Source organism: Myxocyprinus asiaticus, chromosome 9 (genome assembly GCF_019703515.2).
Source record: "Myxocyprinus asiaticus isolate MX2 ecotype Aquarium Trade chromosome 9, UBuf_Myxa_2, whole genome shotgun sequence".
Taxonomy (NCBI): domain Eukaryota; kingdom Metazoa; phylum Chordata; class Actinopteri; order Cypriniformes; family Catostomidae; genus Myxocyprinus; species Myxocyprinus asiaticus.
In genome coordinates, this window is record NC_059352.1 from 8,552,730 (window position 1) to 8,567,947 (window position 15,218).

The 15,218-nt window shown below is 34.9% G+C and overlaps 1 protein-coding gene across 3 annotated transcripts; it reads left to right on the forward strand.

Annotated features, from left to right (window-relative positions):
- Positions 1-5,629: 5,629 nt before the first annotated feature.
- slc5a8l (solute carrier family 5 member 8, like) lies at positions 5,630-15,074 on the forward strand. Of its 3 annotated transcripts, none has more exons than XM_051706461.1 (16): positions 5,630-5,710; positions 6,130-6,719; positions 8,006-8,071; positions 8,287-8,338; positions 8,931-8,998; positions 9,236-9,390; positions 10,352-10,492; positions 10,594-10,723; positions 10,805-10,893; positions 11,840-11,952; positions 12,078-12,145; positions 12,399-12,485; positions 13,014-13,204; positions 13,400-13,509; positions 13,951-14,039; positions 14,325-15,074. In XM_051706461.1, the coding sequence occupies exons 2-16, from the start codon at positions 6,366-6,368 to the stop codon at positions 14,445-14,447; spliced, it is 1,836 nt and encodes a 611-aa protein (XP_051562421.1). In that variant the 5' UTR covers positions 5,630-5,710; positions 6,130-6,365; the 3' UTR covers positions 14,448-15,074. The 3 variants fall into 3 exon arrangements, with proteins under 3 accessions (XP_051562421.1, XP_051562420.1, XP_051562422.1); XM_051706460.1 differs by having other exon boundaries at positions 5,687-5,710; positions 6,136-6,719; XM_051706462.1 differs by having other exon boundaries at positions 5,693-5,710; positions 6,163-6,719.
- Positions 15,075-15,218: the final 144 nt, after the last annotated feature.

Sequence of the window (15,218 nt, forward strand, 5' to 3'; positions counted from 1 at the left end):
ACCTTGGTCAACTGATGTCACTTCCTCTGAGTCATAACCTTAAAGGCATATTGCACACTTTTTATGTACTGTTTTATGTAAACGTTACAGGACAAAAACATGGGGACAGTTATAAAATACTATTTATTTATAGAATGTATGTATAATTTCATGTTTTTAATCAATTGATGTGAATGATAATGACTTAATTTTTTGATTAATGGTGTTTTTTCTTGTTTTTTTTCAAATAACAGTTTTTATCATAACAAAACAATGAAAGATGTAGCTCAATTTGGCTGAGGACAGTCCATATTTCAGGATTTGTATTTTTAATTAAAGCATTTTTAATAAAGACAAAACATCTGAGAACCTAATGAATGACAAATTCCTTTACAGAACAACTCAAAAATCAACCATCTAGTCAGTTTTAGACATTTTTGGATTATACAAGTTTTATACACTGTAACCTTTCCAGGACAGATAATGTACGTTTCTAGTAGAATGTCATATTGTTAATATTTGGCGAAGAAAAACACTTATCAAAAGGTGATACAAAGGGCAAAGTTGCTGCAATAAGATTATAAATGCAAAAGCAAAAAAATGCAGCAATATGAAATACATTATGATGACAACATAAGTAAAAAAATTTTTTTATTGATGTAGTACTATAATTTACATGTTAAGAAAACCCATTTCATTTGCATCAAAGGCCTTAAACGCGCGCGCACACACACACACACACACACACACACACACACACACACACACACACACACACATATATATATATATATATATATATATATATATATATATATATATATATATATATATATATATATATATATATACACTGGTGGCCAAAAGTTTGGAATAATGTGCAGATTTTGCAGTTTCTCTTTAATTCACCAAAGTGGCATTCAACTGATCACAAAGTATAGTCAGGACATTACTGATGTAAAAAACAGCACCATCACTATTTGAAAAAAGTTATTGTTGATCAAATCTAGACAGGCCCCATTTCCAGCAGCCATCACTCCAACACCTTATCCTTGAGTAATCATGTTAAATTGCTAATTTGGTACTAGAAAATCACTTGCCAGTATATCAAACACAGTTGAAAGCTATTTGGTTCATTAAATGAAGCTTAACATTGTGTTTGTGTCTGTTTATGAGTTGCCACAGTATGCAATAGACTGGCATGTCTTAAGGTCAATATTAGGTCAAAAATGGCAAAAAAGAAAAACCTTTCTCTAGAAACTCATCAGTCAATCATTGTTTTTCAAGGACAGGCCTTGTTAGAGACATCTAAAAGGCCAGATTTACAACTAAACAAGAGGATAAGTACATCAGTCTCTAGTTTGAGAAATAGACACCTCACATATCCTCAGCTGACAGCTTCATTGAATTCTACCCGCTCAACACCAGTTTCATGTACAACAGTAAAGAGGAGACTCAGGGGTGCAGGCCTTATGAGACGAATTGCAAAGAAAAAGCCACTTTTGAAACAGAAAAACAAAAAGAAAAGGTGTGAGTGGGCAAAGAAACACAGACATGGGACAACAGATAATTGGAAAAGAGTGTTATGGATCTTAACCCCATTGAGCTTTTGTGGGATCAGCTGGACTGTAAGGTGCGTGAGAAGTGCCCGACAAGACAGCCACATCTATGGCAAGTGCTACAGGAAGTGTGGGGTGAAATGTCACCTGAATATCTGGACAAACTGACAGCTAGAATGCCAAGGATCTGCAAAGCTGTCATTACTGCACGTGGAGGATGTTTTGATGAGAACTCTTTGAAGTAGTTTAAGAAGTTCTGAATGTTTTTTTTCAAATTGTAATAGTAATTTTTCATGTTATTAATGTCCTGACTATACATTGTGATCAATTGAATGCCACTTTGGTGAATAAAAGTACACATTTCTTTCCATAAGAACAAAATCTGTACATTATTCCAAACTTTTGGCTGCCAGTGTATATATATATATATATATATATATATATATATATATATATATATATATATATATATATATATATATATATATGTATATGTGTGTGTGTTTTTAAGGCCTCTGATGCAAATGAAATACACAACTCTGCTGGTTTAGGATTTCTTCCTAGAGTTACTTTAGCATTTAATGTCAGTGGTCAAAACTGCTTTCTGTGTATTAGCACCACCAGTTGCGCTGGTTTTGGTAACTGCAGCGGCTCATGATACGTGATTCAAATATAAAATTTGAAGAAAAAAAATCGACACAATAAAAAAATACAAATTTTCTTTGTCGGGGCATGAATATTTGCTTCAGGTGTGAATGGCTGGAATCCATTGTTTTTATTCAAAATGTTAATCCGACAGAAAATCAGACTTTTCCTGTGTGAATGTGCTCTGCACAGCTCCTGATTCAAGCTCTTGTCATATCAAGACTTGACTAGTGCAATGCTCTGCTTGCTGGCCTCCCAGCTAGCACAACTAAGCCACTGCAGTTGGTCCAGAATGCAGTGACATGTCTTGTCTTCAACCAACCAAAGAGTGCCCCACGTCACCCCAGTTTTGATCTCATTCCACTGGCTACCTGTAGCTGCCTGCATCAAATTCAAGGCTTTTTTTGTTATTACAATTTTTTATTGATTCCATTCATAAGACAAACAAACACAACAAAAAATATGGAATCAATTATATACATTAAACCCCTCCCCCCGAACATTAGAGATCCTAGAAAACACAAAATGTTTTTAAAACGAAGTGGTGTATAATAGGTTATAGCCTAATGTCTCTACATGCTAAACATGTTTAATTAATCGCACCTAAAATTTCTATATTAAGTCGGACATGTTTGGCTTCATTCATAACCTCTTCCTTGTCAGTTGTCTTCAAAAGCCAACAATGACACACAAAGACACAAGTTTGTTGGTGTTTGTTGGATCAGTGTGTTTGTTGGATCAGTGTGTGCATGACAGTTTTGTTTCTCAACATTCTAAATACAACAGCCAACTTTAGAATGTTGGAAGTGTTGGTGTCTGTTGCCGTTGTTGGGGCAGTGTGAACTGGCCTTTAGACTTCAGGAAACGTTTGATGTGACAAATATTGGTAATATTTTAGTGCATTTCAATGTTTATATTTAGGAAGGCATTGTTTGGAAAATGTTAATAAAACATAATATTGCTACATATTGTTTTGTTTTCTTCCTAAGAAGGAAATAACTACATTTTGACAAGAAGTATATATAGTGTCAAATTTCAGCACTTTCAAAATCTGCGATTAATCGCAAGTAACAAAAAAAAAAAAAAAAAAAAAAAAAATATGCGATTAATCGCAATGAAAAATTTTAATCAACTGAAAGCACTAATATATATGAGCAAGAGTGCGATATGGCCCTACATCAGCACTGCTGTGATTCGACCGCAGGCTGAATGCTGTAGGTAATCACAGCAGTGCTGATTTAGGGCCATATAGCATGATTGCGAGTGTGATATTGATTATATACAACAATTTAATGAAGAAGTAAATATAAAAAAAATTAGGAAAAACTGAATACGGTCATAAAAAATGCATTTGTGCATGGAATTACTTTCTTACGCGACAGATCCGAATCTGCCATTGCTAGTTCAAACCAAATTATGTGTCCAAGCCTCTCAAAAACGTCACTTTAGAACTAGTATCATGGCTTGGGCTGTTTCTAACAAGTTATTGGAGAAACAAGGATGTGTGTGTGTGTGTGTGTGTGTGAGAGAGAGAGAGAGAGAGAGAGAGAGAGAGAGAGAGAGATGGAGCGTGTGCGATCACCTGTTGCGACTTCCAAGCAGAGATGCTGTAGTATGTTAGTCAGCTTTCTGGAGATAATCTCATCTTGGTGAAATTCATTCTATTTACTCTGTGGAAAAACAGCAAATCTTCTTCTTTCTTCTGCTGTAACTTTTGTGTTACGAAACTGTGGACATTACTGGCTTTTGTTTGACGACTTGCTTGTGTTCCTCATTTTGTAAGTTACTTTGGATAAAAGTGTCTGCTAAATGACTAAATGTAAATATAAATGTAATCAAAATTTTGCGTTTGGTGTGAAAAGGCCTTTACTCGCCGAAAACATATGCTGATGCGATTGAAAACACTGGAGACAGTGAAAAGAAAACAGGCTTCTGTTACAAATTATGTAACACTTCTGCGTTAAGGAAAAAAGTGGATACGGGCAAAATTCTCACTAGTTTGTCTCTGATCTTGGATCATTTGGCACTTTTCCACCATCGGGCCAAATGTTTCTAGTAGCGGAACCGTCCCATGCTGTACAATTTATTTTTCCACTGTTGTGCTGCAAAATCAGGATTACAATGGACTGACTGGGCAAATAACCATAATTATACAGTTGCTACATCACTACAGGTGTTCCACCACCAGCGTTCTCTGTCCTGTGTACAGTTAGCTAACTGTACTGTAGAATGGTTTGTAATTGTTCTGTACTGAACTTGCTCAAGTGGAAATGTTACTGGAACCATTACTCACTGTGCTCAGAACCATTCGGCCCGATGGTGCAAAAGTGCCAAATATCTGTACTATGTGATGCTATTGGAATAAAGTCTTTGAACAGATACCTAACATACATTTTCTGGAATAATTAGTACTGTGCAAAAGCTTTATACAGTTGTGAAAAATGTTGTATATTGAGGATGTTTTAAAAAATAATAACATGAATAATTTAACTTTAACATCATACAAATATATATACAATATTTGGTGTGACCACCCTATGCCTTTAAAACAGCACCAATGAAGTTCTCAACGATGACTCAATGTTGAGATCTGGCCTCTATGGGGGCATACCATATGTTGCAGAACACCTTGTTCTACTTCTATTTGCAAAAGGAATTTTGAGAATCTTAAATTCTTATTTTCTATTGGCACATTAAAGGAGAAGACATAAAATAACCATCTACATACAAATGTTTTCTTATGTGAATTTTGCACAGTGTTGTACATAAATTAAAGCATTCTAGTCTTCCTAATTAGTCAGCTGAAACTGATTGGAGAGGCTGAAATATTATGTACACAAATTATGTAGGATATTGTATGTACAGTAGATAAAACAGACAGGATGTATTATCACATAAAATGGCAAAAGATGGGCTTCATTTAGTTGTCCCTCATACTTAATAACATAGCTAGTCTTAATAAAGCTCTTAGTTCTGTCAATTTATCATGCTCTCATCAAACAAATCTCTGGGTCCTTATCTTGTGTGCAAAGTTCATAGGGTTGAAAATGGAAAACTAAATGCATGCACAAACAGTTTACATGCAATTATTGCCAACTGAGTGATATGCATCTTTAGAACTGGTGTAAAACAATATGCCATTAAATTGGTTTGCAGCTTGGAGAACCAACAATAAGAGGTTGTCATAGTGTAACAGATTAACTTTCTCAATCATCATAGCACTATTACTAACGCTTTTTGCACAAAAACTAATATTTTAACACTTTAACTGACCGTTGGTTCAAGTTCACCTGTGCAGTTGACTATTATCTATCAGTTGTAGTTGTTCATATCTTACAATGTGCTATAGAGAGTCTGGTTTCATATGCTGTTAAAAATTGATTTATCTTATCTTTTCAATGTCTTTGTCAAGTTGTAACTGATTTAAAAACCACTCACTGTAACCACAGGTAGATACTGATTGAACAGGACCTATTTGCAATGGACAAAGGAATTCTTTTCAAGCTTTAAGAAAACTCATATATCAGGTAAGCGCAAAAACAGCACTAGGAACTGAGGGTGTTCGACATGACCTTCTCATTGGTACTTGATGTTCTGTTACTTTATGTTCAACATATTCAGAAAATAGTGTAATTGTGAAACAGTGTTTCTATTGTGGTTTATTTTGTTGCATTAATGGGGGTATATCAGGTAACTGATAAAAGTGATTTTAAAAATCGCATGATTTTCATAAAAGCGTGATAAACGCCAGCCTGGAAAAAGCACAAAGCGTTGGAATTCATTAAGCAACTGTGACTAAACCTTTTTTTCAATGCTAAACTCACGTCATGAGCTTGGAATAAAAAAAACTTCACTTCCTTTTACAATGTAACTGCTATATCTTCTGGCCTTGAGGGATCATTAACTCAGGGTTTTTTTTTGTTTTTTTTTTTGTTGTTGTGGTCAGTCCAAGATTACAGAACACTTAAATTCTTAACAGCTATTGGCACAGAGAGGAGCTACTTGGTCCTGGCCTCCTCTTAAATGTTGGGGAAAGCATTTTAGGACTTTCCAGCAAGAACTTGATCTCGACTTCCAGCATCACTTAACAGAAAACCAGGACTCAACCGACCAGGACTAAACTGACTGGACTGATACCAGCTATATAGCTCTTGAAGATCTCCATAAGTATATTTTGAAATCATGACTGGCAGTGGAGGTCCCGTTGCGATGTTCTCAGTGTGGGACTATGTGGTCTTTGCTGGGCTGATCCTTTTTGCAGCTGGCATTGGGTTGTTTCAAGCCATCCGGGGAAGAAAGGACACCAGCAGCAATGAGTTTCTACTGGGGGGTCGTCAGATGACAGCAGTGCCTGTTGCTTTGTCCCTCACGGCTAGTTTCATGTCAGGTATCACTGTTATTGGAACACCTGCAGAGGCTTACTTATATGGCACACCGTTTTGGCTCTTCGTCTTTTCCTATTCTATCATGTCAGCCATCAGCGCGGAAATCTTCGTGCCATTGTTTTACCGCCTGGGCATCACCAGCACATATGAGGTAAGAGGGTGACATGGGCCACATGGGGTTTGAATGAGGACAAATGAGTGTGGTCAACAGACAGAAAATACCCAGATAAACTGCAGGGTGTGTATGAAGTCAAGAGTACCATTGATTGGCTCTCAGATGCTCCCATTTTTATTTGTCCTTGTTGAAGAATCAATAGATGGAAATACAAATAAAGACAAAGGAGATCGAGAGAGATAAAAAGGAAAAAGGCAAAGCCGGGACAGTTTACTGATGAACAGATTTACTGCCCTGACATTGTATTCGACACTTTCATGGTGAAAATGTTGTAGGTGTGTAATCCAAAGTGCAAAAGTTATTCTGGGTTACTTGCCCTGTAAAAGAAACATACATTAAAAACATACATTTTATGAAGAATGAGCATTTAGAATTCGAATATACATTGGCCCCAAAAAGAATTTGGACACTTAGGTTACACTTAAAAAAGTTTTTGTAGTAAACAAGGTAATTTATTTTAGAGAAAAATAGCAAAAATGGCCCAGAAAAGTAATGTTTGTTTGCAAATGCAACTTGGCTTGGTGTTTAGTTTCTAATGCAATCAAATGAATACATTTTTAAGTGTGACTTAAAGGAATATTCCGGGTTCAATATAAGATTAGCTCAATCCACAGCATTTGTGACATAATAATGATTACCACAAAAATTGGTTTTGACTAATGAAGGAAATAAAATCTGTTACAGTGAGGTACTTACAATAGAAGGTGAATGGGGCTGATCCGTAAACGTTAAAACACTCAATGTTTCATAAGTATAGCCACGCAATGTAAACAATATGTGTCTTTAAATGATTTTAGTGTGATAAAATCGATTTCTAACCTTTTCTGTGGAAAGTTCTATCCAATTTTACTTGTAAGTGTCTCATTGGAACCTTGATTTTTGCTTTTTTTTAAAGAAAAGAAGGGACAAGTTGAAATTACTGTTGTGGTAATCAACATTATGCCACAAATGCTTCGACTGAGCGTAACTTGTATTGAACCTGAAATATTCTTTTAAGTGTCCAGAAGTTTGTGCCATTGTATCAATGGTTTCTTTTTTTTTTCTGTTTTAAAAACTAAATGGGTGCTGATGTTCAAAAAACATGTGCAAATGATCATCACTCAAAAATGTGTTTTACATTATCCTTAGAAGAGCAAAGATGTTAATCTTAGAAAATTCATTATGTAATGTACAGCTGGTGTTTTGCATTATGTAAATTTTTACAAAGTAAATTTGTTGTTTCGTTTACTAATAATTAATTCAATTGGTCACTTGTTTTGTAGTACTTGGAAATGCGTTTCAGCAAGCTCATACGAATCATTGGAACAAGCATGTATATTGCTCAAACCGTAAGTTGGTTTTTAGCTTCTTGCATGACTTTATACATAACCAAACACACGCATGAAGAGTGATTGCATCAGCATTAGCGAACATTACTTTGAAAAAACAGCTTCCATTTTTCCATGTCAAAATGTCATATAATTCAGGTGTTGAATATATTAAAGAATTTTAGGCAGAATATATTTTTGTCCAATTATCTAATGGGTGGTTTTATCTCTACTAGGCTTTATACACAGGCATGGTTATCTACGCACCTGCGCTCGCCCTTAATCAGAGTAAGTAAAGAGCCACTCTTCATCTACTAATGTCAAAGGGATCAACAAAGTATCTGCTGAATATAAAAGTGATGTCTATGCATGCTAGCATAAATGGTGACGCCGCCCTGTGACTTTAAACATGTATAGTGAGGCCAAATTTTCATTATAAATTATTTCAGAATATCTTAGTATTTGCTTTGTCCACCCTTTTGCTTTAATGACAGCACACACTCGAGCTGACACTTCATAAGTTGCAGCAAGTTGTAAAACCTGATGATCCAAGTTATCCAGCATATCTGAGAATGTTCCAAAGAGCATTGTGTGTGCTACAATGGAAGCAAGGAATTTGGACCTTTTGAGTTAACATGGTCAATGCCACAAATTTGATTAAATTTGATTAGTGACCAAGAAATAAAGCAAAATCTTTTCTATCTTTCTTTCTTTTCTTTTTCTTTTTTTTTTTTTTTTAAATTAATTTTCTGTTTGAAATTATTCAAAATCTTAAATATTTACTTCCAGACTTTTGGACCCCACTGTATATCAAATAAAAAAGTACTTGCAGTGTATAAATGCGTATACTGTACGTTGAAATCTATCTGTTTTGTTGCAGTCACTGGTCTGGATCTTTGGGGAGTGCTAGTGGCAACAGGGGCTGTTTGCATCATCTACTGCACCCTAGTCAGTAACATTATTCAGTTTACATGCAATTTCACATACTGTTTAGTAATTTTTTTGTTTTTCATTTTTAATCCCCTTTTAGATTTTTGCAGTTCATTTAAATAGCCCAGTGACGTAATAAAAAATACACAAATGAGTAAGGAAATTAATTTCAGTGCTCAAAGGTGCTGTCAGTGCCTGATGTGAGAGGTAAATTATGTAATTTGTTGATATTCTCTGATATTCTCTAATCAACAGGGAGGGCTGAAGGCAGTGATATGGACAGATGTATTCCAGATGGTCATTATGTTGGCTGGGTTTGTGGCGGTTATTGCTCGTGGGTCTGTACTACAGGGGGGACTCGGAAAGATCTGGAATGATAGCTACCATGGTGGGCGTTTGGAAACATTCAGGTATATTCTAAGTACAAATCTAATCAAGATTACATAAATATAGTTAAAAAGACAGTAACGTACAATATACATACAGTGCATATACAAAATGTAATGCGATGGATGGATGGATGGATGATATAGTTAGGTAGATAGAAAGAGGGATGGATGGATGGATGATATAGATAGGTAGATAGAGGGATGGATGGATGGATCATTTAGATAGGTAGATAGAAAGAGGGATGGATGATGGATCATATAGATAGGTAGATAGAAAGAGGGATGATGGATGTATGGATGGATAGGTAAATAGAAAGAGGGATGGATGGATAATATAAATAGGCTGATAGAAAGAGGGATGGATGGATGGATATGTAAATAGAAAGTGGGATGGATGGATGGATGATGGATTGATGATATGGTTAGGTAGATAGATAGAAAGATGGATGGATGGTTCATTTAGATAGGTAGATAGAAAGAGGGATGTATGGATGGATGGATCATATAGATAGGTAGATAGAAAGAGGGATGGATGGATGCATAGATGGATGAATAGATCATATAGAAAGGTAGATAGAAAGAGGGATGATGGATGGATGGTTGGATGATGGATGATAGATCATATAGAAAGATTGATAGAAAGAGGGAAGGATGGATGCATGGATGGATGGATAGATAATATAGAAAGGTAGATAGAAAGAGGGATGATGCATGGATGGAAGGATGGATGATGGATGGATCATATAGATACATAGAAAGAGGGATGGATGTATGGTTGGATGGATTGATGATATAGATAGGTAGATAGAAAGATGGATGGATCATATAGATTGGTAGATAGAAAGAGGGATGGATGGATGGTTCACATAGATAGGTAGATAAAAAGAGGGATGGATGGTTCAGATAGATAGGTAGATAGAAAGCGGGATGAATGGATGGAAGGAAGGATGGATCTTAACCTACCTCTAAAATGTACCTTCAGTTTTGATCCTGACCCTTTGAAGCGTCACAGTTTTTGGACAATCGTTGTTGGTGGCAGTCTGATGTGGGCATCAATGTACTCAATCAACCAATCGCAGGTCCAACGCTACATTTCCTGTAAGACAATGACTCAGGCCAAGCTGTGAGTATATGATCAACACATGATTGTGTGAGGATTGGTTACAGCTAATACCAAATATTTTGTGTAAACACTTGTGTCCTGTCAATATTCCCCCCACACAGATCTCTGTATGTGAATATGGTGGGATTATGGGTCACAGTGAGTTTGGCCATGCTTTCTGGTCTCACTATGTACTCCATCTACAAAGACTGTGATCCTTTCACAAACAAAGATGTAGGCGCCACAGACCAGGTAATACAAGCTCCAACAGTGACCACTTAATCTTAAACCCCAATGCTTAAAATCAAACTCACCAAACAACATGTTCACCAGCTCCTTCCTTATCTGGTGATGGACATACTAGCAGATTTTCCAGGACTGCCTGGCTTGTTTGTGGCTGCAGCATACAGTGGCACACTGAGGTGAGAAACAAAAAAATATCTTTGTCAGATTTGTCCACCCTGATTTTTTTGTAAAGGGTTTTCCAGACTGGGGTTTGTGATTGTGATAGAGTGTGCAAAATTAAATTAAATTAAATTACATTACATTAATTGAAACAATCAAACTATAACACTGAACTTATATGCAAAAATAAATGTTGTTAAATGTTTTCATTATTATAATTATTTACTAATTGTTATTTTCATTATTATAATAATGTAAATAAGTTATTAAATGCTAATTATTATATAATTGTGTTATTATTACTTAGATTTATTGTTATAATTATTTTAATTATTATCTTGATTATATTTGATTGTAAATCTTAATATTTCATTATTACTTCTTAATAATTAAAAATCATTTTAATAGTTTTAATATTTATTTCAATTAGATTTTCATTTGAAATCTCAGGGCTTACTTCTGATTCATCCTACCAAAAAGGTTGAGAAGCCCCGATTCAGGCCATGAATTAAATTGAAAGAAAAAAAAAAAGTAACATGAAGACAATAAAAATATATCACTGATTTTATATGCAAAAATAAATGTTGCTAATTTTCATAATTATTGTAATTTAAATAAGTTATTTAAATTATAATTATAAAATAAATATGTTATTATTTATTATAATTGTTTAATTATTTGATTGATTATATTTAATAAATCTTAATATTTAATTTTACTTATCAATAATTGAAAACATATTTTTAATAGTTTAAATTATTATGTTAATACGTTTTTCACAATAAATTATTATTATGCATTTTATTCTTGAAAGCTTAGAACTTAAAAGCTTATGAAATCTTAGACAAAAACATTTGAGAACCCCCGATTCAGGCCTTGAAGTAACATGAACATTGTGAATTTTGTTGAGGTCTGGTCACATAATTTACCATCAGTTATAACTGGTGTGTTGGATTTCAACAGTACAGTGTCATCCAGTATAAACGCTCTGGTGGCAGTCACAGTGGAGGACTTTATGAAACCTGCTTTGCCCTGGCTGACAGAGAAACAGCTGTCCTGGATCAACATGGGCATGAGTGAGTTACATTGTGACAATTACTGTATATACCCTGACAACTGCATGCATTAAAACCCCCGTGAAGCAGAGTATAGAGGTGATGTTGGATTGTTTGATGAGTAATTACATACAGGTTATCTCTAGGTGTATTCTATGGAGCTGTATGCATTGGTATGGCTGGTATTGCCTCTTTGATGGGCAATATATTGCAGGTAAGTTTATTTATGGACACTTAAAATTACACGAGACAAAAACGAGAGAAACATGAAAGCAAACAATTTTAAATTTAAAACCGCAATAATGTCTTAACAATTAAGATTACTGAATACATTTTAAGAATTTAATGGGGAACTAATACTTCCTTGGGTCACTTTGCAAGGCATTGCATTTTTTTAGTCAACAGCGCCATCTGCTGGTAACAGACTGCAATGGCATGTTACAAGTAAATTTTCTCTTCCCCCACAGGCTGCTCTATCCATATTTGGGATGATCAGCGGCCCTCTCTTGGGCCTGTATCTGCTCGGCATATTCTTCCGCTGTGTGAACTCCATTGTAAGAACTGGAATTTATCTTAAAGTGCTATACATCCTTTTAAACAAGCAAACAACAAGTTTTTAAAGTGGCTTATTAGTGCAATAAGCGATTCTCTTTCCACTGTAAAAAAAATAAAATAATAATTACAGCTAAAAAAATTAATACATTTTTATACAAAATTTATAATATTTCTGCATTGCACATGGGCTGGTCACCCCCTCATGCTGGCCGTCCTGTTGAGAATTACATGACTTGCCAAATTACTGCTCATTTAATCTCAGTAACCCACTTATTACTGGACACTTTTGGTGGCAGAATAAAAAAAATGTATCTTGCAAGCAGGGTATTTTTTACAATTACCTAAAAAGTTTTTTTTAGGGATGACGCATCCAAGCAGACAGGTGTCGATATAAAGTTTAAGACCAGTTGTTTAAATAAAAATAGCTTTATGCACCTTTAACACTAAAGTGCATAACTTACAAAGTTCAGTTTGCTCAGACTGTCTGATGGACCACAGATCTACAGAATAACAATGTATTCCTACAGGGAGGATTAGCTGGTTTGATTTGTGGCCTGGTTATAACATTATGGGTTGGGATTGGAGCTCAGATATATCCACCTTTACCTGAGAAGACCCTTCGCCTTCCGTTGAGTGTGGAGGGCTGCATCTCATGGGACATGAACCAAACCACCACAGTGACACCATTCAGTACTGTCCTACAAACCACAACTACAAAGTTAGTGATCCCACATTTGTTTTACATACATTAACCTATTCTTCTTGTCAAATTTCCATGACCTTGAAATCGCAAGTGCCATGCTCTACCAATCGAGATACAGGAACATAAAAACATACAACAGTAAATACAGATACACTGACATCAAAGCTAAAATCTAAAGCTAACTGTAACTTGTCTCATGCTGTCCTTCAGCCCAAGACCAGCTTTGGCAGACAACTGGTATTCTCTGTCCTACCTGTACTTCTGCCCTGTAGGCATACTGGTGACCATGATCACAGGACTAATAGTTAGTGCAATATCAGGTAAGATCTTTTTGTTGGTGATGCAAGCACTCAGAGGTGGAACCTTAAAGTCAACATGAAATGGCCAACACTTTTTACTATTGTAATCAGACATATTTCTAGTAAAAGAGGATATCCAAAGAGAAAAATATAGGGTGGGGACTTGATTTTATCCATCAGGAATTGATTGAATAGTGAAAAGAGAGGATTATCAGAATGGAGCCTGGTTGGAGGGGAGGAACTGAAAAACTAAGAGGGATTTGTTATGTCAGCCAAAAAGGAAAGTTGTTTCAGAAGCGGAGCAAGTTTTTGCATTTTGATAAAAGACAAACAAACATAAAAAATAAATAAATAAATAAATATAAAAAAATTGGAATAACATGCACTGATGCACTGTGAAAAGATAAGACCAGGAATGTGCATTAAGAAAGTAAATAGGGTTGACGTTTTTTTTTTAATTAGGTGGCTGTAAACAGGAGAAACTTCGACCTGAACTGTTCATCAGAAAGTCAGATCTCCTCTACTTTGGTTGCAGTAGAGAAGACACAGAGGTGAGGCCTTTCATTACCATTGTGAAAGATATATCAAGATCAAAGATCAATGTTGTAATGTTTTGACTATATAACACTCTCAGCTTTCAGTTGTAGTCAGGAACCTAAAATTAAGTAATTAATTAGTAAGCTACAAAGTTGTTGATAAAGTTGATTTTACACACACATAATTTACAAAACATTTACGAATACTATTTATGTGTTTTACTATGAACGTTTTCGCAAAACTGGCCCTGCAAGAATTTAAAATGCTTATAACTGCATTGTTTTTCATATTTTCTCTAGAAGTCCAAGTCAGACCTAATTGAAAAAGAGCCAAACCACATCCAGGGGTTGGACAGTCCAGTTTTCTATGACAATGAAATTGCACTGACAGAGAAAGACCTAGAGAAGATCACAAGATTTTAGATATAATACGGTAACACTTTACAATAAGGTTGCATTTGTTTATAGTTAACACCTTTAGTTAACATGAACTAACAATGAACAATACTTTTACAGCATTTATTAATCTTGGTTAATATTAATTTAAACATATATGTTTAAATCAAAAGTTGTATTTGTTAACATCAGTAACTAACATGAACTAACATGAACTAACAAAGAACAATTGTATTTTTATTAACTAACATTAACAAAGATTAATAAATGTTGTAAACAATATATTGTTCATTGTTAGTTCATGATACCTAATACATTAACTAATGTTAACAAATGGAACCTTATTGTACAGTGTTACCAATAATACACTCTTTTGATTTTTTGATGTTGTAAATAGTAAATGGTAACTGTATTTTTGTATGTTAAAATTGCTGATGCTCCAAGTGATGATGAAAAAAATTAAATCCACATAAAAGAAGCATAAAATTATTGATAAACATGTCTATTTATTTCCATTGTCCTTATTAAGCCTGTTTTTGTGATTGAGTTGCTTGTTTTCAATAATGTACAGAAATATAATAAAGATTATGTATTAAATTTGAACTGTCTGAGAACTGTAATATCTGCACAAATAAAATTGGACAAACTCAACAACTTTTGGGCTGATTTCTATGTAAAATCCAGGGTCGTTTTCTCTTCCCAGTCTGCCCACGCCTGCCTCCTCGACACTTTACTGATAAAGGAAGTCACATATTTGAAGGTCCGCCCACTCTACCTGTTTGTTTGACGTAGAGCCGG